Source organism: Xenopus laevis, chromosome 8L (genome assembly GCF_017654675.1).
Source record: "Xenopus laevis strain J_2021 chromosome 8L, Xenopus_laevis_v10.1, whole genome shotgun sequence".
Lineage (NCBI taxonomy): Eukaryota > Metazoa > Chordata > Amphibia > Anura > Pipidae > Xenopus > Xenopus laevis.
In genome coordinates this window covers 2,730,154-2,753,262 of record NC_054385.1, presented here as the reverse complement: position 1 = coordinate 2,753,262, position 23,109 = coordinate 2,730,154, and the positions used below count along the sequence as shown (strand labels likewise).

Sequence of the window (23,109 nt, the reverse complement as noted above, 5' to 3'; positions counted from 1 at the left end):
GACGGGAGCTGTGATTAGTCACAGTTTGTTAATGAGGAGTAGGGCGAGGGCATTAATCCAAACACATATACAGATATATATCCTGGATTGATGCTCATTTTTCTTGGCAGGAGCTCAATGTGTATTCAACATTTACAAATTTCACACTTAATGTTTGTTAAAGTGTGTTACAAGACTATGGTTTGGGCATTAGGCTTTTTTTCCTTTTATATTAAACAGTGTCAAAATATCCCAAACCATCTCCTATCGTGTTGCCACCATTGGGAAAACGTTTCTACTATGTTTGTATTCAATTTTGTAGCCAGCGCAGACAAATATTCACCAACCGGTAGCCAATCAGAGCATTAAATTAACAGGACTGGACCAACCTACTGATCAGAGTTTATAATATTCGTAGGACTAGACCAACCTGCAGCCAATTGGAGCATGAGAATATTCATAGGCCTAAACCAACATGTAGCCAATCAGAGCATCAGATTAACAGGACTGGACCAACCTCCCGATTAGAGTTTATAATATTCGTAGGACTAGACCAACCTGCAGCCAATTGGAGCATGAGAATATTCACAGGCCTAAGCCAACATGTAGCCAATCAGAGCATCAGATTAACAGGACTGGACCAACCTCCCGATCAGAGTTTATAATATTCGTAGGACTAGACCAATTTACAGCCATTAGGAGCATGAGAATATTCCCAGTACTAGACCAACTTGCAGCCAATCGGATCATGAGAATATTCCCAGTACTAGACCAACCTGCAGCCAATCGAAGCAAGATAATATTCCCAATACTAGACCAACCTGCAGCCAATCGGAGCATGAAAATATTCCCAGTACTAGACCAACCTACAGCCAATCGGAGCATGAGAATATTCCCAGTACTAGACCAACCTGCAGCCAATCGGAGCATGAGAATATTCCCAGTACTAGACCAACCTGCAGCCAATCGGAGCATGAGAATATTCCCAGTACTAGACCAACCTACAGCCAATCGGAGCATGAGAATATTCCCAGTACTAGACCAACCTACAGCCAATCGGAGCATGAGAATATTCCCAGTACTAGACCAACCTACAGCCAATCGGAGCATGAGAATATTCCCAGTACTAGACCAACCTGCAGCCAATTGGAGCATGAGAATATTCCCAGTATTAGACCAACCTGTAGGCAACCAGACCATTAGATTAAGAGGACTGGACCAATAATTATAATACTTGCAGCCAATCGGAGCACGAGAATATTTCCAGTACTAGAGCAGCCTGTAGGCAATCAGGGTTTTGCATGTTCCACCTTAAGTATTAGGTAAAATATTATTTTCGGATGTGGACCAAACCATGCTTAAATAATCATAGTACGTTAAAGTGGTAAGACAGATCCAAATAGCATGCAGCGCCACGGAAGTGAAGCCCGGTTTTGTTTATGCGCTGCTTTATCAGAGCACCAGAAGACCATCTATCTTGGTGGAGTCTTGATCTGAGCGCCAGCTCTTTCCATCTGCTCTGATTGGCCATAGTCATCAGCGAGTAGGTCCAAATGCTCAGTCGGTGCCAGTAGCTACACAAGGTGAAAGGGTCACCACTCCTCTGCTTGTTTTATGCATAAGGTCCAACATAGACAGAAGCCATCCCAAGATCGTTAACCATCTGCCTATACTTGGCTCGTTCCTTTTTCCCTATGTCTTTGGCGGACAGCCCTGTGGATAGTAAAGTACACCCAGCCATCGGATCCATAACAGTCTCGAGTCTCGCTTTGGTAGATAAAAGAACGGAGTGACAAAACTAAACATACAAACAATCTGGCTGAATGCTGGTAGTTGGGTTGGACAACATCTAACATTAAATCTCTTCTTGGTGCCACAACACAATAGCCAAGAGAAAAGATGAATGACATTTCTACAACTTTTATATTGACTTGAGTCAAAAGAAACAGCCGAAGGGAATAACCTAAATTCACCTTGAAGAATTGTGTTCAGTATAAACCTTGGTTAGATAGACCAAAGCCACAGTCTCCTGGTTGGTCTTAATAGAACTTTATTAAAATATGACATTGAAAAGTCTGTAGAACTTGACTGAACACAAATTTGGAACCATCAAACGCATATTGGAAACAAAACACATTCTTTTGTTCAAGGTTTGGCATTCGAGCTCATTCTAATTTACTGCCTCCCTACTGAACTCATTGGAAATTCATGCCAAGTATGATCAACTGGTAACCAATGACAGAGCCGAATGTAATTTGAGGCAAACCCCCCCCACCCATAAACGAGTATGAATATCAAGCAATGTTGGTAAATGAATTTCCATTACAATAAAAAGGGAGGTAAGCAAAGTTGACCCCGGGGCCTGCAAAGAGAGCAGATTTACAAAGACCTGGGTCAATAAATTCCTTTGTTATTTTAACAGATCTCATTTTAAACAGATTTAGCTTTTAAAGATTCAGCGCTCATTAATATTGTATAATTGCTCTTGTTCATTAAACACAAAGACTACAGCTGTGCCTCAGTGATTAGCTTTGACTTGTGACTTGTGTTACAATGTCAGCGTAAAGAGGAACATGTTGCAATTATTCCTCTCCCATATCCTAAGGTAGGGGTGCAGGTAGGGGATCCAGGAACTGGACAAACCAAACGTTATTTCCCACAAAACAACAGTTGAATTATATTATTGATCACTGGTTAACAATTTTGTGGTGACCAGGAAATAAGCGCCTTATTCCAGAAGCAGAAATTACATCACTGTATTAATTCCTTTTAAAGGGATACTGTCATGGGAATAAAAAAAATTTCAAAATGAATCGGTTAATAGTGCTGCTCCAGCAGAATTCTGCGCTGAAATCCATTTCTCAAAAGAGCAAACAGATTTTTTTATATTCAATTTTGAAATCTGACATGGGGCTAGACATATTGTCAGTTTCCCAGCTGCCCCAAGTCATGTGACTTGTGCTCTGATAAATTTCAATCACTCTTTACTGCTGTACTGCAAGTTGGAGTGATATCATCCACCTCCCTTTCCCCCCCCCCCAGCAGCCAAACAACAGAACAATGGGAAGGTAACCAGATAGCAGCTCCCTAACACAAGATAACAGCTGCCTGGTAGATCTAAGAACAGCACTCAATAGTAAAAACCATACCTCCCAACTGTCCCTTTTTCGGAGGGACAGTCCCTCTTTTGACAGCTCAACCCGCAGTCCCTCATTTGTACTGGAAAGTCCCTCTTTTCTCTGCACTGAACAGCCAGAAAAAGAAACAAAGTTTCTCACTTTATTGGCTTTTAGCAGAGAGCACAGAACAGGTAACAAGTGCAAATAAGATACTTTGTAACAATTTTGAGACACAAAAACACAGTTTAGATAAGGAGAAATATTTTCAAACTTTCATAACCTGCCAAATTTGGTAAAATAAACATGGTAATTAGGGGGTGTGGCCACAGAAAGGGGTGTGGTCAAAAAAAACTGTTGCGCTACGTGCGAAAAAAAAATTTTTTGTCCCTCTTTTTACTTCCAAAATGTTGGGAGGTATGTAAAAACCCCATGTCTCACTGAGACACATTCAGTTACATTGAGAAGGAAAAACAGCAGCCTGCCAGAAAGCATTTCTCTCCTAAAGTGCAGGCACAAGTCACATGACATGGGGCAGCTGGGAAATTAACAAAATGTCTAGCCCCATGTCAGATTTCAAAATTGAATATAAAAAAAAATCTGTCTGCTCTTTTGAGAAATGGATTTCAGTGCAGAATTCTGCTGGAGCAGCACTATTAACTGATTCATTTTGAAAAAAAAATTTTTTCCCATGACAGTATCCCTTTAAGGAAGCTCGTCAGACAGGAAACGGACAAAATTTTATAGGTGCAAGCAGAAAAAGAAAACAACTTCACAGCAAACTGCCTTCAAGCAGCTAAAAACTAAAATCATGGCAAAGAAACTGCCTTCAGGCAGGCAGGAATGAGCATTAGTTCACAGAGAGAAAAATTAGCTTGCAAGCAGAAAAAAAACAAAGTAAGTACCATATAGAAAGTACCATATAAGCAGAAAAAATGGAAATGGCCTTCAGGCATAAAATGGAAAGTATTTCACAGCAAGCAGAAAAGGGGAAATAACACATTAGCAATAAACATAGCCTACAAGCAGAAAAAGGGAAATCATTTTGTCTTTAAGATGACAAAAAAAATAAAATTCATGGAAAAAGAACATTTTCCAGACAGGAAAGCAACGCTTGCAAGCAGAAAAAAAAGAAAACAAAGTAACGACTGATTTTAAATATAAAAAAATAACAAATGAAACTGATGAAAATGAAACTGCCATCCAGCGGAAAATGGATCTCATTTCATAGCCAGAAATATTCAAGCAGAAAAAAAAAAAGAAATAACTAATAAGCAAAGGCAGTAGAAATTGTCTGAGATTAAACCAAAAAAAAAATTAATTCATCTCAAAGAAATAGTTTCCAGACAGGAAATTTCATAATTTCAGAAAAAAAGTAAAATGACACGTTACAAAATAAAGTAGCCCATAAGCAGGAAAGAATCTCTCAACAAGGAAACTGGCTTCAAGTGGAAAAAAATAAAATATATTTGCCGTGAAAAAATGTCTCTGGGTGGGAAATGGATATTACTTCATAGTAAATTGAGCAGAAAACAGGAAATAACAATTTAGAAAATAAAGTAGCCTAAAAAGGGAAATAATCTCTCAGCAGAGAAACTGGATTCAATTGGAAATTACAGAAAATAAATTAACAGTGGGAAATCGGCATTTTTTTTTACAGCAAGAAAATTTAGCTGGCAAGCAGAAAAAAAACCAGACAAAAGGGAAATAACTTCACAGGAAAGAAACTTCTTCTGAATAATAAAAATGAATATAAGGACATGGTAAACACTTTGAGGCACAAAATGGATAATATTTCATAGGAAAATATATTCTCCTGCCAGCAGAAAAAAATTAATTAGTAAAAACATAAGTAAAAAAAGTAGCCTATGAGCAAAAAAAGGGTAAACTAATTGCAGAATAGATTTGCTCTGATTTTGATGACTAGTAATTAGAGTAAGAGAGAGCTAAACCTCGGATTCAATGATGGAGCTTCCAATTGACGGCATTTTTTCGGAACATTACATGAAAGTAATACAATTCATGGTAAGTGACTGCTATTTTCCGAAACACAAGATATTAAAACACTCTTGTAGTGGCTTTTAGGCTGGATATAATTTCTTTGTGAGAATGCAAGTTATGGGGGGGAAAAAAGAACGGAGATTGGTAAAAAAATGAAAAAAAACTGCAGGCTATTGGGAGTGTGATGATAAATGAAATGCATTTTTTGGTTCCATATATTAACATTTCTTGCCTGCCCTTTGAAGTGCGGAGACTGGGCTAGTGAACAGGAGGATCTTCGGCAAAATAGGAACATTGTAGATATTCAGAGTGTTTCTTCAAGTGCCGCCGCGCATTAGAAAGAAAAGATTATCAACTGGGGCCTTGCCAGAAGGAGAATTCTGTGCCCGTATTTCACTTTAATTGTCAGAAAATCGCAGGGCGAGCGACCAGAGCGGAATCTATTTCCGGTTGTTCAGTGGGTTGTGAATTTAAAGTTTGGAAAGAAAAGGTTTGTGTCTTCAACTCACTCTTGCTGGAGTCTCAAGAAAAACTCATCAGAATCCCTCCAATTTTCGGATTACACTTCTTAGCATTCTCAAGCTGCTACGCTTCATGGCCAACTGGATGTGGACAATTATTACTAATCATTTCAATTGACGACTTGAGGTGCCACTACATCATCATTCCTGACAATTCCGTGCTTCCTACTTTGTGGAACAGTTTGGGGGGATCCTTTCCTATTTCAGCACAATAATGCCCCATTGGGAAAAGGACCTCAATCCAACTGAACCTCTGTGGGATTAACTGGAAACACAACTGTGAGCCTGATCCCCATCACTACCCAACCTCCTTAATGCTCTTGTGGCTGAATGGAAGCAACTCCCAGCAACAACTCCCAGCAACAACGTTCCAACACCTAGTGGGAACCTTCCCAGAAGCACAGAGACAGTTATAGCAGCAAAGGTAGGGGTAACTGCATATTAATGCCCTTGGGTTGGGAACAATTTGGACGGGCAGGGGTCACAATACTTTTGGCCATTTAGTAGATAACTATATATATATATATATATAAACCTTACAATGCCTTGGCCCTGAAAGAAAGGAAAGATAGACAACCAGATCTTCAGTCCTTGTTAAGCAGCAAGCTAGCATTATGGAGACCCCCAGCCTTTGGCAACCAATACCAGGGGACACTGAATATTAGAAGGTCCTGGGGGAATCTCTCAGAAAAACTTAAGACAAAGGCACCCATGTGTCTTGAATCCATGCCGGGGGTTGCTAGGGTCACGGACTGTAGTAACGAAACAGAAATGTTAAATTGCCAAATTGTCCATTTCTAGAGATAATGACAAAAATAAGTAGCGAAAGCAGCAGGAAAGTGTCAGTGTGACTTTAATGCAGAAGAGACAAGTTAATCCAGCTGTCAGGCTCTTTTGTAGGAATTGCCTTGGAGGGAGGGGGGCTGATAGAACACTAGGAACTCATCAATTCTACTTGTTCTCTTCCCCTCTCCCTCGTTCGCGTTCTCTCAATAAAGCCATAATTTCTGCATTCAGCCCGTGTACCCTCGCAGATGCCAGCGGAATGCAACCGTTATTAGAGGATTTTCTTTTAAGTGTGCGGCTCCCATTTCCCCTTCCAGATGTGCTCGAAATAGCATCTCAAAGCGCCAGCCTGCATGTTGGAAGCCATTTTTCTGCAAGGAACATGCGCCTTTCCGATGCCAGAGAAAAAGTCGACAAATCACCAGTTTGGCAGGTGCCAATATGTTGTTAACCTTGTGGCCTGGCATACATTCTTTTAGGGTGTGTGCCAATATGTTAAACCCATTTCCGAGTATCCCCTACATTGTCTTGGGCAGGTTCATCCTTGTACAATAAACTCCAGTCACAAGGTTATCTACAGATACCTATCTTGGTCAAGAACCCAGTTGCCTCCATCTTTTTCTCAAGTCAACAGGAATCATTGACCGGGTGGGATGAAGTCAACATAATGCCAGTACCATTCAGGCTTTTGGCTTTGCTTGGCCAAGATTCTTGGCCCTTGGCCAACCATTGACAATGCAGTAAGCCTAAACTTAGAGATAGGGTTCCTGTTAGTACAGAGGGTCCAGTGCGGAGTGCTGATTGATGTCCACCTTCCTCGGGAAGGAACTGATCCTTTCTACTGTATCCAAAGCCTTATCATAGCCATCTACACCCTACATAGGCGCTACAATGCAAATCATGTGATAGGGTTGGCCGACAATTGGGTGGGCTCAGTAGCAAATATTGCCAAAAATGCATATCTTTCCCTTTGGAAGAGGGACCTCATGGTTTAGGAGAAGCAGGCCTACATTAAAGCCAGTCATCTCCTGCAAAACAAGACTGTGATAGATAAAAGCAAACCCTTCTAGCGCAGAGTGGGGCGTGCAACACATACATATTTAATATCTACTTTGCCAGCAAACAGGAAACTCCACAGGCACAAATTACTCGGAGGTACCAGCAGGAAATGAGCACAAGGGAGTATCCAGGCCCTTTATGGAAGCTCACATAGAGGCCCAGGCTCTTATATTTTACTACTGGCTCGGAGGAAAAGAGCCCACAGTTTGCTACTTGACCTCACAGGTTTATGTGTAAGGTCACCCTCCATTGTGACATCATTTTTCCTCTCTTATCAGTCCAGTCTTTCTGCACCTACACAGTTGTGCTACTTCACTAGAATAAATCTCATTTATCATCAGCAGTAACATTTCTGTGCTGTAGGCAAACACTGACACATGTGGGCCCAGGGTCACACACAGGCAGCTGAGACTTGCCGGATAAACCAGAACGTATCATAGCAGAAATCCCAGCATATTCTAAATATTGTAATTGCATTATCCCCCAAAAGTGTACAGATTTTATTTCATTACCCTGGAGGAACGGAGAATCAAGTGACCTCAATCACAATACAGAACATTTACTTCTCTTTTATATTTACACTGTAGCACCACGCTGTACGTTCACCCAATGGGATTAAATGCAGTAAGCGGCATCTCGTTTGTTATTTGCAGTTCTATTGTGATGCACCTGCCTTAATGGGTCTCTAGAGCAAGAGGTTTCCCACGGAATCAAGTTACACCACTGGCTTACTATTGAACCCAGAGTTGTCAGAGATAGTATAATGTTGCACTGTGGAGTGGTAGTAGGAATACTTGCACAGCTTGGGTTCAAATAGGGGCAACTCCCTGGGGGCCATGAAGTTGTTAGTAGGAAGACAAGTAATGTAGAGCACGCTAGTGACTGTAGGACAAGATGGCCACAAAGGGGTGAGATGGTAATAATAGAGCAATATGGAGACAGTAGGAAAGGATTGTGTAAGTAGGGTAAGCTAAATACTGTAAGGAAAGACTGAGACCCTAGGGAAAGATAGCGCTAGGGTAAGATGGTTATAGGGTGAGGCACCAACACCAGTGCAAGATGGCAGCACTAGAGACACCTACTGTAGGGTCAGTTAGTGACAGTAGGGTCAGATGGAAATCAAAAGGTGTGAAAGTAAGGCAAGATAAAGATTGTAGGCCAAGATGGTGACTGTAGGGCGAGAAGACAACTGTAAAGAAAAATGTTGACACTAGGGTTAAATACAGACTGTAAGGTAAGATGGTGACAGTAGGAGACGCTAAAGAAAGCGGGCCAAAATAGAGCATTTTAAAGGAAATAAGGCGAGACACAAACTGTAGGGTAAGATAGTAATGGAAGAGATATATGATGAAAGTGGGGCAAGATAAAGACTGTATGGCAAGATGGTGACATTTGGGTCAGAAGGAGACTGTAAGTCAAGATGGCAAAACTAGGGTTAGATGTAGGTAAGATGGTGACAACAGGGCAAGATGGTAGCATTAACGCTTTATATCAATCATGGCCTGTAGTTGATGAAGTCCAACTCCCAGAACCCAATGACAGCTAAAGGGCTTCCTCAACTAAAATAACAGTGACCTTACAAAATTGTGCCCAGGTTCTGCCGCCACTAAAGACGCCCATATACATCTAATGTCTACCTTGTGCTCTCTGCTAAAGATTTACACTGCCATTCAATTAGTGTCTTGTCCTCTGAAGCAGCCCAGAACAGATCTGCATTCTCCTGATAGCTACAAATTATAGCCATGGCAACGAAGGGTTTGCTTCTCTGATGGAATTAAATATGGAAAACCTAGACAAAAAAAAAAAAAATATTATATATATATATCCATCCAGGAGATTCCTGGGTGGGTTTATTATGCTTCCCTGCAGGCTCGGGTGGTTATGTCCCCTATCATATCATATCAGCTGGCAAGTCAGCAGCCCATAGGGCCTTTCTGTTACCATGTCAACCAGAAGGAAAAAAGACACGCGCTTGGCTCGATACGGTCCCTTTGTGTCACCATCAGATGGGAATGAATGTCATTATCACTACCAACAACCAAACCCAAGATGAAAAGTAGCATTTTTCTATTGAATAATCCATTCTGTATCCCCTGGGTAAGTTCTACAGTATGTAGACAAAGTCTCACCCCAAAGCCATATTACACCCATATGGTGATGAACATTGGTCTGGCTAGACTTGTAGACTTGCATTCAACTTCAGTAGAAGCCAATGGACACTGGTTCTGTTAGAACCTACTGACAAGTTGTCATTAATGTTATCTAGAACTTGTACCCAATGGTTGGACCTTAGTCCACAAGTCTATTTGGACTTGTATTCTAGCTTGCACCAATGTTTTTTGAGTGAAGGCAAACCTACCCCATATATATCATCCTATTCCCTTCAAGCTGAGCCCTAGTGTATTCAGTGGTCACCAGAGTACACAGAGTTCCCCCCAAGAATAGGCAATGAAGTTGGCATTCAAGAACATCAAGAAGAGAAATGAAGTCCATCTGGGAACTCTGCAGAAGCGCAAGGAAACAAGCCCTTTAACGGTGTCGTGACATCATTCTTGTGATGTGATGCAGTCTTCACCACGTCAGAGAAATACCGGGGGATCAAGGATTAGGCTTGTAAAAAGGTTAGATTGCACCTATTAGAGGTTTCAGCAGAAGCCAACGGACACAAGTACCACTTTAATGACTCATGTAGCTGGAACTGATGACAGAACAGGAATTTAACAGAAGTATACGGCAGCCATTAAAACGCACATTCTCCATTGAGGAACATCCAATGGTCCCAACAGTGGCCAATGCAGGGAGTTACTGGTTTGGCCTGATGATCTCTATAGAAATCTAGAGTTGAATTGCTCTACCAGAGAGTACAAAGGAACCTACCAGTCCAGGCTGTAATGGGCCCCAGCCTATGGTAATATCCCTCAACCATTCCTTATCCTACATGGAAACTAAGTGTCAAATTATTGTGAGTGTAAGCCTGAGATTCTCTGAAGTGGCCCAGTCCAAAGCTTTCAGACAAGAACCTTAAAGGTGGTCACACTCTGGCTGATACTCTTTGGTATCCAACTAATCAGCCATGAAGCCTAATGGAGGAACACTGTATGAGTGGCCACGTAGAGCCACCCTCATATTGGAGCAGTTGGGCTGGGCAGTATAGTTGAAATCATTAGCATTGTATTTAAAGCACAAAGACCAGCGAGTGCTCCAGTTGACGGGAAGGCCTGTAAGCAAAACTTGCGCAATGTTTTGACCCGTTTAGAGCAAAACAACCTCATAAACTGCAATAAAATAGAAGAATTAGAGCGGCTCAGGAAAATGCCTGTTATTAAAGCCACTATTTTATCTCTACTTATTTTCACTTCCATCCTGTTCCTTTATTTTCTGCCAATGTTATAACCGAGTGCCTGGCCTCATAATTCTAGTGGCGGCGGCATAGGAGCAAGTGCTATTGCTCTGTTTATTAGTTTATAACTCTGCAGAGCTGCAAAACAATAATGGCAACTCCTCGGAGCCTGTGCCTGTCTGTCTCCAGCATGGCAACGCCTTGCTCTGTTATTGCTCAGACTGAGCCCTGGGACTGGCATCTGCCCTCCATTACCACAATTTGCCTCCCCCTCTTGAAATGAATGCAAAATATAATATACACAGTGTATTTGGTCTTTAAAGCAAAATAAAAAAGTCTAGTGCCTGTGAAGAAAAGTATATTTTCTCAGCTGTAGCTCCCAGCATCCCCAGTAGTCATGGAATAGGTTGTAGTAGATCTTTCTTCTCACATAGCCCCACATCAGTGCAAAAGAGCCGTGACCCATAGCCCATGCTCAGTCTTTAGGCATAGCCCAAACCTTTCCACCCCTACAGCTCCCACCCTGATAAACTATATCAAGAAAGCTCCTCCTCTAAGCATAAGGCTCCGCCCTAAAATATGTCCACATCCTCTATAAAGAGAGCATCATCACTACATAATGAGAATATTCAAATCAATCATAATTCTCAATGTCCATATGTACTCAAGGCTAACTGTCAATAACAGACCTGTGGTCCAATCAGTGAACCTGATGACAACTTTACCCAGCCATTATATTTCCATGTATTTTCAGCTGATTTTTCTTTAACCCGACACAATGTCCTCCTTTGGCTTCATTCCAGCTCCAGGTCATTCCACCGCCAAGTCATTACCACGGATTCACCTGTGTGTGCGCAACTCCCCCGGGGATTGTTTGTTTTACCATAACAAAAGAGATTATAGGGCAACTTACCCGGTCAGTACCACCACGAAATCCATGACATTCCAACCATTCCGGAGGTAGGAGCCTTTATGGAAAACAAAGCCCAAGGCGATAATTTTGATGCCGGCTTCGAAACAGAATATTCCAATAAAGTATGGCTCTGTGTCATCCTGTAACATAAATACAAATATACAGAGAAGGAGTGTTCTGGGCACACAATAAGATATACCCTCATACTGTACTGTCTAAGGGAATCAATATGGCACCTCCTCCTCCCATATGTATAAATACAAATATACAGAGAAGGAATGTTCTGGGCACACAATAAGATATACCCTCATACTGTACTGTCTAAGGGAATCAATATGGCACCTCCTCCTCCCATATGTATAAATACAAATATACAGAGAAGGAATGTTCTGGGCACACAATAAGCTATACCCTCATACTGTACTGTCTAAGGGAATCAATATGGCACCTCCTCCTCCCATATGTATAAATACAAATATACAGAGAAGGAATGTTCTGGGCACACAATAAGCTATACCCTCATACTGTACTGTCTAAGGGAATCAATATGGCACCTCCCTCCTCCCATATGTATAAATACAAATATACAGAGAAGGAATGTTCTGGGCACACAATAATCTATATCCTCATACTGTACTGTCTAAGGCAATCAATATGGCACCTCCTCCTCCCATATGTATAAATACAAATATACAGAGAAGGAATGTTCTGGGCACACAATAAGCTACACCCTCATACTGTACTGTCTAAGGGAATCAATATGGCACCTCCTCCTCCCATATGTATAAATACAAATATACAGAGAAGGAATGTTCTGGGCACACAATAAGCTATACCCTCATACTGTACTGTCTAAGGGAATCAATATGGCACCTCCTCCTCCCATATGTATAAATACAAATATACAGAGAAGGAATGTTCTGGGCACACAATAAGCTATACGCTCATACTGTACTGTCTAAGGGAATCAATATGGCACCTCCCTCTTCCCATATGTATAAATACAAATATACAGAGAAGGAATGTTCTGGGCACACAATAAGCTATACCCTCATACTGTACTGTCTAAGGGAATCAATATGGCACCTCCTCCCATATGTATAAATACAAATATACAGAGAAGGAATGTTCTGGGCACACAATAAGCTATACCCTCATACTGTACTGTCTAAGGGAATCAATATGGCACCTCCTCCCATATGTATAAATACAAATATACAGAGAACGAATGTTCTGGGCACACAATAAGCTATAAACTCATAGTACTTTAATATTTTAAAGAAACTCCCCAGTTAAAAAATCGTCTTCGGGTTTGTAAGATTGACACTCCAACTGCTCAGTCAATTGGGGTCATCTTGAAAAATATGGCTCTGGGCCCCTCTTCAATTCATCTTGCCTTGGGGTTACATCCAATACTCAGCTGGGGAACTAAAAATGCTCTCTCAGACCTCTCTATTCTGCTGCTCTCCCCACCTCCCAGCAGGAGCTCAAGTGTTAATCCAATTAATGGAGAAACGCTGTCCCCTTAACGAGATGTAGCACCACCAGGAACCCAGCACTCTTTAAAACAAGCGCACGGCACGGATTGTTCTCAGGGAGAGTTGATCCGACAGCGCTGATCAAAAAGGAGGAAGATTTTATTGGCCTCATTCAGAGTGATGCATAAAAAGGAATGTATTAATAACTTGATATATCACGCAGTCGGAACCCCCAGTTACAGTCACTAAATAAAGTCCTAATTGGATTGGACCTCGAAGTCATTATAACCCAAAGACGTGTCATATGACCCTTTAAAAGTAATTTAAAGGCAATCGTAATATCTCTAAATAAACCACCAGGGCTACAGATCCAGTACAGTTGTTCCATAGGTCAGCCAATCAGCAATCTGCCTCTCTGATAGGGGCGGGGAAATAAAAGTTTTAATGTTTCAAAATGGCTTCTATATTTCTTAAAGGAACTTGGCTTTATAGGAAAGAAAGTGTACCTCAGCCATTCCTATATCCTTCAGCTTAGATTAATATAAGAAACCCACCCTTTAAGCACTAAACTTTTAAAATCTCTGTACCCCAATACCAAGCATTCGATCCGCTCTTTCCTTCTGTGGTTTTATCTTTAATGCACGCTGAGTTTTCTTATTCTCAAGTATTAAATGGACTGTGAGCGGCAAGGGCCCAGACTGTGAGATAAATCACATTAAAGAGAGTGCCCACATTAAAGGTTTCTCTCTGCTGGATGTAAAAGCTTCGCTTTGGTTAATGTTTGGTTGGGTATAATGCACACGGCGCCCCCAGTAATGTATCTACAGCCAAAGTGCAAGAGTCAATAAACTGGGCTTAAGCTGCCAATCTGCCCCAGAAGACTGCCCTTGTTCCACCACACAATGGGCACATTTATTAGTTTATTTCTACTAGTGTATTGTATACATTTATATTTATGGGCAACTAGTACAGCCATAATCAATAGCACCTCCCACACCCTTGTCTTGCAGGAAGGAGTGTAAATAGTGGGGACTGCCCTGTGCCACACAGAAAAGCAGGTGTAGGTAGGAATAAGGTATAGCAGAGCAAAACTCGAACAGCAGGGCAAGATGGAGACAGTAGGGAAAATGGATATAGTAAAGGGAAGAAGAGCAAGACGGAGACAGTAGGCCAAGACGGAGACAGTAGGCCAAGACGGAGACAGAAGGGCAAGACGGAGACAGAAGGGCAAGACGGAGACAGAAGGGCAAGATGGAGACAGAAGGGCAAGAGAGAGACAGAAGGGCAAGAGAGAGACAGAAGGGCAAGACAGAGAAAGTAGGGTAAGATAGAAAAAGTAGGGCAAGACGGGAAGGAGACAGTAGGACAAGACGGAGACAGGCGGGCAAGACGGAGACAGGCGGGCAAGACGGAGACAGCCGGGCAAGACGGAGACAGCCGGGCAAGACGGAGACAGCCGGGCAAGACGGAGACAGCCGGGCAAGACTGAGACAGCCGGGCAAGACGGAGACAGCAGGGCAAGACGGAGACAGTAGGGCAAGACGGAGACAGTAGGACAAGACAGAGACAGTAGGGCAAGACAGAGACAGTAAGGCAAGACAGAGACAGTAGGGCAAGACAGAGACAGTAGGGCAAGACGGAGACAGTAAGGCAAGACGGAGACAGCAGGGCAATACAGAGACAGTCGGGCAAGACTGAGACAGTCGGGCAATATGGAGACAGTAGGGCAAGAAAGAGACAGTAGGGCAAGAAAGAGACAGTAGGGCAAGACAGAGAAAGTAGGGCAAGACGGGAAGGAGACAGTAGGGCAAGACAGAGACAGTTGGGCATGACAGAGACAGTAGGACATGACGGAAAATTAGGACAAGACGGAGACAGTAGGACAAGATGGTGACAGTAGGACACGGTGGAGACAGTAGGGCAAGATGGAGACAACTGGAAGAATGGAGAAGGAATACACGATGCCAAGATGAAGACACTAAGACTAGGTATTGGCATTAGGGCAAGATGGCAACATTAGGGCAAGAAGAAGATGAAAACAGGGAAGGGTGGAGGCAGGTGATACCTGAATCCCCAATGAGCTGTTGTAGCCACGCAAATATATGGCACAGCCTGGTGGCAAAGCAACAACCACAATTAGAGAAAATGGAAAAATGACAAGTGCCAATGGGGGTACTGTATTGTACCCGATTGAGCCTGGTAACCCTGAGCAATTGGGATATGTTTTATAGCTTATGGTTTACTCCCTTTAACATCCCAAAATCTGATCCTTAACGCTCAAGGGACCTAAGACCAGAGATGTTCAGCGAAACAGGATCAGAGCTGTGAGAGCAGGAGGGGTGAGGCCTGCAGGCTTCTACTCTATAAGGTGATTTATTGACTCCAATAAAAGCCATAAAGCAGCTCAACCATAACTCCTCCACTCCTCCGTGTCTCCTCCACTAACTGCCTTATAGGAACAGATATGTGTCTGTAACATTGCACTGACAGATATCCCCCTAATTACAGGCAGCCCTTCATATCCCCTTAACTAGACAGTATTGTATAATGGGTCTAACTTACTGTGCAACCAGAACAAAGAGCTTTCACTCTGAAACAGCTGCTCAGCTCTACATACAGTCATACTAAGGTGCCCCACTGGGCTGACCGGATGCAATGGATGAGTAACTACAACCCTACAATGTAATCATTTTTTTTTTGCCCCTTTCTATTGGAACACACATCCTTCCCCCATCAGCAACAATTCCCAGAGAGTCATCCTGCCAACAACCCAGCACAGCTGACCAATCACACGGTCTCTACTTACCAGCCTCTCAGACATGTCCGTCTTGTCATGTTCCGGAAGGTGCTGTTCCAAAGCCAAGACTATGCAATTGGCAATGATTGTTGCTAGAATCATATATTCAAATGGAGTGGAGTAAGGTCAAGGAAAATGCATCATAATCATCAGATCTGCACAGTATATATATATATATATATATATATATATATATATATATATATATATATATATATATATATATATATATATATATATATATATATATATATATATATATATAATATAGTCTCAGTCCCACTAGCTATATGTACAGTTTCATTCGCAAACAGGAATTCATAGAAAATTTGTTAGACTAAATTATTTGGACAAGTTGGCTTGGATCCCACTTATCTCTACGAGAACCTCTAGGAGATCTTCCAACTGTGATCAGATCTAATTGGTACTCGTTACTTCACTGCCTCCCTTTTACACACACTATACCACAACGCATATCTCTCCTGGAGGCTTTTATCCCCACTGTTACTATAGGCACCATCTCTCCCTACTATACCTGCTATCCCACAGTCACACTCCCTTCCCAGAGACTATTATCCACTGTTACTATAGGCACCATCTCTCCCTACTATACCTGCTATCCCACAGTCACACTCCCTTCCCAGAGACTATTATCCCACTGTTACTATAGACACCATCTCTCCCTACTATACCTGCTATCCCACAGTCACACTCCCTTCCCAGAGACTATTATCCACTGTTACTATAGGCACCATCTCTCCCTACTATACCTGCTATCCCACAGTCACACTCCCTTCCCATAGACTATTATCCACTGTTACTATAGACACCATCTCTCCCTACTATACCTGCTATCCCACAGTCACACTCCCTTCCCAGAGACTATTATCCCTACTTCTACTATAGAAACCATCTCCCCCTACTATAACTAGCTATAAAGGCTAGGCATTAGTTATAAATCTGAGTAATTAGCCTGGTAGCACAATATTTGATAAAGCCTCTAGTAAAACTCTGAGCTTATAGTGATAAAAACAGACTTTGATTGCCCAGGAAAGGATGTAACATAAAGATTCCCCTGACCCGCAAACAGCTTTTTACATGCATCCAATTTTATTTGAAAAATAAATGAGTGCCAAAAAAATAGGTTTCCATGTTGTAATATTTTGCTACTATTCAGCTTAATAACCAAGAGGAAGTGATCATGTGGAATTCCACAAGGCATCACTGATACAGAGGAGTGGAGGGGGTCACATGGGAGGGCAATGGGTTTCTTGGTGTAATGAGTTGGAATACTAATACTGAACAACTTTGTATCATTAAAGATTAATACAATTCACTGACAAACAAACACTAATCTGTCCAAGTCTACAACTAGAACATTCCATATTGGACAAGCAAGGATCAAGTTGTGCAAGTACTAGGTAGGGTACCCTCTGTGTTGGTGGGTGCAGTGATTGTCAAAGCTTGTCTATGCATAGCCTGAGACCTTGTTTCACAGCCAGCGGTATGTTTACCCCCTGAGGGAATATGTATAGCCCAGCCAGATGGTTTCTATAATAAATGAGCCTACTTCCCGTAATTGAACACAGAGAAATGCAACAATATTGGGTTGTAGGTATGACATGGAATACACAGAGCTGAGCCTGAGCTCCTATGCACTGCAATTTGCCTTGAGTATCAGCACCATGGACAGCAACAAGCCAAGCTACCCACAATCCCCTTGTTCTACACCCAATACAACTGGGAACATCCTCTGCCTGACTAAGAGAGGAGGATGGGTGGAATGCTGGGTAATAAGAGCTGTGGTCAATAGCTGCTGTTAACCCTTTAGATCCGGCAGACCCTGTTCTATGTCCCTGGAGGTGTCAGCCACTGGCAGGGTAATTGCTGGCGTTGCTGCTAAAGGTTACCGGCTGCATTGATTTCTTTCAGCCCAGGAAGGGAGTTTCTTAGTTACCTAGAGGATTTCAGCAAAATAATCACAGCATATGGCAGGCTGTGAAATTATCCAAAGGCAAAGGCAATATGGACCTGGGCGATGGCTATTGGTTTAAATACATTAAGAGAGAGGGAGGGGTGCAACGGCAGAAGCCTGCATGCTAATGGGAACACGGGGGGTTGCTAAGGCTTCTCCGAGGAGGGCTGGGGGCTAAGGATAGAATCAATAGGTGTTTGATTTCATAAAGGCAAGCTAAACAACAAGACCCCCCCCCCCAACACATTCTTTTGTGTCCTGGGGAGTGGCTGCTACAACCACCGACTGACGTGCTTTCCCCAGGAAGGAACATATGATATAAAAGGCATATATATATACATATATCTATCTATCTATCTATCTATATATATATATATATATATATATATATATTGTATATATTGGTCCCACACATGGACACTGGGCTGCTCTGTGGCATCTACAGAGGCCTATACAAAAGGGCCATATTTATCTGTCACAGTCAAATGTGGGTACCGGGTGTAAAAAAAGGGTGTTCTGTAGCAATAAAAAACCTTCAGCCTTTTAAGCTGAGGTTACTGTGAGGATGATGGGAAATGTAGTTCAGCCAGAGCCCAAGTTGGCCCAGGGCAGCCCGAGCTATCAGGAATATTTAGTACTGATCAGCATGTTGCAAGGGCCACAACTATATTGGCTGTATAGGGGCCCACTGAGCTAAATGGGTGCCTATGGCCAGTTCTGGGAGTTTAAGGGAAGATAACCTAAATACGGGTGTATGAATGCAGGAAGAAACATTCTACAGGTAAAGGGAGGAAAACAGGAGAAAAACAGGAACATTGAATTAAAATTGGAAGTTCTATGGGTGAAGAATGGTATTGGGTAATGAAATGGCAGGGAAAAAGTAAAGAAAGAAACATCTATAAGCAGAAGAAGCAATGTTCTTTGTAAAATAGGAAGGCACATCATTTGGAAATACTGCAAGAAACATTACATGACACTCTATGGAGAGGTGAAGGAATGATCTATATAACAGAAAGGGTCTGGGGTACAGGAAATAAAAGTCTGGGGGACAAGAACCTTCTAGGGTCACAAGAAGAAATATTACACGAGTAAACAGAAGGAAACATCTATTAAAACACATATAAAAAATATCCTATGAAAGTAAACAGGTTCGATGGGAACAGAACTTTCTACCAGAACAGGATGGAACATTTTATCTCAACAGTAAAGAAAATTCTATCCAACAGGAAGTGCAAAACTATGGAACAGGAAGGAACATTCTATAGCAACAGGAAGGCACTTTGCATAAGGAACATTCCATAGCAACAGGAGCGACCATTGTATGGAAACAGGATAGCAATGTTCCATTGATAAGGGAAAAAGAAGGAGGGATATCTTGATAGATAGAAATGGAGGAACATGTTATGGGTGTAGGGAAGAATGATTTATATGAGCATAAGAGGTGGGAAGGAAGATTATTTGGGTAGATTCAGGTATATGATAAATAATAATAATGGAGCACCCTAAGCACGGGCCATTGTGTATGTGTGTGTATATATATATATATATATATATATTGTATTGATGCAGCATTAAACAGTGTAGTGGCCCAGGAACAGGCCATGTGCAGGCATTAATAGCCCCTCCATTCATACACTTGCCCCCTCCCTGTCCCGTTGAGCCCCCACACCCCGAGGAAAGGATATGGCCACTCGGTGATCCTCTTGGCATATTTGCGGATAATATTATCCTCACTGAAGATGAACAGGGATCTATTGACGGTGAAGCAGTTCTGTTTGACGGGGATGGGGTTATAGAGAGCCATGGTCCGAGCCCTCTGAGCCATCGACTGCTTGTACATCCTCTGGCCGGCCTGGGGGCCACCTTGCCGGCTGCTGCCCCTTCCCACTCCCCCAGGCACGCCGGTTCCATAGCGGGTGGGTAAATCGTCTCCAAAACGAGCCATTCTAGACAAGCACAGGGGTTAGAATCCAATGAGACAGGTAAGGATTCGGGGGGCAGACACATCCCCGGGGGTACGGCGCTCCTCAGGCCTGGATTGCGTGCATGGGAGATGACATTCAGCAGCAGCAGGCTGGTAGCCCACATGCAATGGCTCGTAGGCTGCTCTCCTTCCCCTGGCACGCTCCTTGCAATGGGATCAATCAGCACCAGCCCTTTCCCTCTCCTCCCGCTGCTGCTGCCACTGATCGCCCTTCCCCGCACAGGCACTTAGTGACCACATGAGACACCAACCAGTTTGTCAAACACACCGACCCCACTTCTTAATAAGAAGCCAAGCATGTGACTGCCGCCAGCCAATCAGCAAGGCTCTCCACCTCGCCCAACATCCCTTAGAATAAGCAAAAATATACATATAAAAATCCTTCCCCTTTAAGCACTGCACCCCCCCCTTCCATAAGGAAAGCGTTGAGGGGGGGGGGAATTGCCTGTACCTTCACCCTAAAATGCACATTTAAAGGGTTAAAACAAGATTCTCCCCCTCCCCCCCTTCTTCTCCTGTTGGTAGAGAAATCTCAGCCATTAAATTGCCTGGAAATGGAAGAAGCTAATTCACTTGGAGGGGGGGGGCAGGAGGTAATTAAAAGCCTAAGCATCATTGCCTCACCCCAACACCACCTCTCGGCCATAGGGGGGCACCCAAGTCTACTTGGGATGATCAATGTCTTGTAGCCAACAAGCATGAGGGTGGGGTCGTGCCTGGGAGCTGTCCAGCTGCTGAAATGAAGGCAAGTGATCATTAGTGCCAGGCTGGGGGGGGTGGCATTGAGTGGCACCCAGGCTGTGCAATTAGAGCTGCATCTCATAGACTGGAGATAGCAATTTGCCGCTCTGTTGTGACAGCTGAGAATTAAGGGGTGAGCAGAGAGTTGAATGCTAATTTGGTCGCTGCTTTTACACAGCACATTAACTCCTCAACATCTTCTACGAAGGAATGTGTGCGATTGTGCCCCTGCCCCTCATTCACAGCCCTCCCCTGGGCATTAATCATGGGTGGGGTAAATCGGGTGAGAACCACTTACGACTGGACAAAACTCGTGGTGGGGTGGGAAGCTGCTGTTGCCTAATGACTTATTGATGGAAACATGTCCCATCCATCTAGGGGGTGGGGGCACACTCTTTAGGGACATGGGAAAAATTAGAGATACCCCCCCCAAACACAAGCCCACCCCACAATCTGCATTACCTGTATATAGGTGCTTCACTCACTAGGCCAGTTCTTTATAAAAGATCCCATGTGTGTGTCCGTATTGGTGGGGTTTCCAGTCTCTGTTGCACCCCTAAAAGCTATAGATTATATACCCACCCCCATTTATGCTTCCTCCAGCTTTCTTTTAATTGCCTCTATCCCCCCCCTTGCATTTGGGTTGAAACAATAGGTGTTTGGGATCCACTAACAAGTGGCATAATCAATAGCTTTAATGCTCCGTGCAATTAGATCTCATTGTTCAGTAGGAGACTGTTAGTGGTCTAATCCTTAATCCACTTTATTGCAGCCCTCGCTGCTCCATGCTAATGCTAATGGGTGAGGTCAATCACAGGGCCTATGCTAGGGCCCTAAACCCGCCCACCATATCATAGGGGCCCCAGATATATACTTCTCATCCATCAGCGACCCTACACTGAGCTCACTACTGCAGGGACACTAAAATCTACCTCTTTACATTGGAATAACTTTATACATTGATTATACAGTGAATAAAGTACCAACTGTTGTGAAATATAAGGACATTATAAGTCACCGAGGAGTTCCATGACCATATAAAAGGCCAAGAATTTATATACAGGTCACGAAACTCCGAGGTGACTTCTAATATCCTCATATTTTCCAACAAGGGGAACTTTATTTATTATAATACACAAGTTTTAGTGAGTCGTGTGACAAAAATGACATCACTACTCACCGTTTATAACTGATCACCTCACTACTCACCGTTTATAACTGATGACATCACTACTCACCATTTAAAAGGATATCATTTACAAGATATTCATTTGTGTATCATAAGAATATTCCTATATTTATTCATCAGTGGAAGCAGCCATACCAAGGGGGAGACCACTAGGACAAGAACCCAATGGCTCGAAGGAAAGGCTGCAATTTGGGCAACACTCATGTAAAGTACTGTCTCCATATTGCTCTATCATGTCCTGCTATCTCAGTCTTGCCCTACTGTCTCCAACTTGCCCAACTGTCTTCATCTTGCCCAGTCTTGTGGGCTAATGTGAGCTAACACAGTCTGTCTCTAAGAATGAAGAGTAATAGGGAGTGTGAGACACAGAGGGTTCAGAACAGAGACAATCAAACCCTCTCTGCGCCAGCTGAGTGGCAGCCACATATATCACAGTGCCCTACATAAACCTGTCTCCGGTAGCCTGGGGGTTCGGATGGCTTGATCCTTCCCGGCACTCACTAGCCGCACAGAGAGAGAGAGACAGACAGAGAGAGAGAAATAGAGAGAGAGCCAGCGTTCCCGCCTGGAAGGAAGCAGAAGACCCTGCGCATGTCTCTTTCTGCAGACTCTGCACTTTCCTTAATTTATGGAGCTTAGAGCAGCAGAAGCAGCAGCTGTAGCCCCTGGAAAGCAGGAGACTGAATCTAGAGCACAACACCCCAGGGAACAGGGACCCCAGAGGGGGAGGTACTTTTATATGGAAATATAGATTTAACCCACAACATCCTTACACAGCACAGGGACACACCTAACACTGCTCATATATACTGTAGACTCCCGTACCTTCCAAAACTTTGTCCCACTCTATAGCAACCAAAAATCCCACCACATGCAACAGTAGTAACAGCAATAAAACAGATTGGAAACATCCCTTCCCTATATAGCTGCTTTTATACATATGATTCGGAGGATTAGTATTGTGTGCCCAGAACATTCCTTCTCTGTATATTTGTATTTATACATATGGGAGGAGGTGCCATATTGATTCCCTTAGACAGTACAGTATGAGGGTATAGCTTATTGTGTGCCCAGAACATTCCTTCTCTGTATATTTGTATTTATACATATGGGAGGAGGAGGTGCCATATTGATTCCCTTAGACAGTACAGTATGAGGATATAGCTTATTGTGTGCCCAGAACATTCCTTCTCTGTATATTTGTATTTATACATATGGGAGGAGGTGTCA

At 42.9% G+C, this 23,109-nt stretch overlaps 1 protein-coding gene across 15 annotated transcripts in view; it reads right to left on the bottom strand.

The window, feature by feature from the left end:
• The window catches only part of cacna1b.S (calcium channel, voltage-dependent, N type, alpha 1B subunit S homeolog), a 99,592-nt gene extending 78,999 nt beyond the window's left edge, over positions 1-20,593 (bottom strand). For 12 of the 15 annotated variants that reach the window (XM_041572300.1, XM_041572304.1, XM_041572302.1 and 9 more), the window contains exons 1-3: positions 19,651-20,301; positions 16,000-16,105; positions 11,716-11,855 (exon numbers count right to left, since the gene is read on the bottom strand). In XM_041572300.1, coding sequence (XP_041428234.1) covers positions 11,716-11,855; positions 16,000-16,105; positions 19,651-19,910 — 506 coding nt within the window. In that variant the 5' untranslated portion in view covers positions 19,911-20,301. Of the gene's footprint in view, positions 1-11,715; positions 11,856-15,999; positions 16,106-19,650 lie in introns of all 15 variants that reach the window. The other 3 variants (XR_005963192.1, XM_041572301.1, XM_041572310.1) reach the window with 3 other exon arrangements.
• Between the last annotated feature and the right edge of the window lie 2,516 nt (positions 20,594-23,109).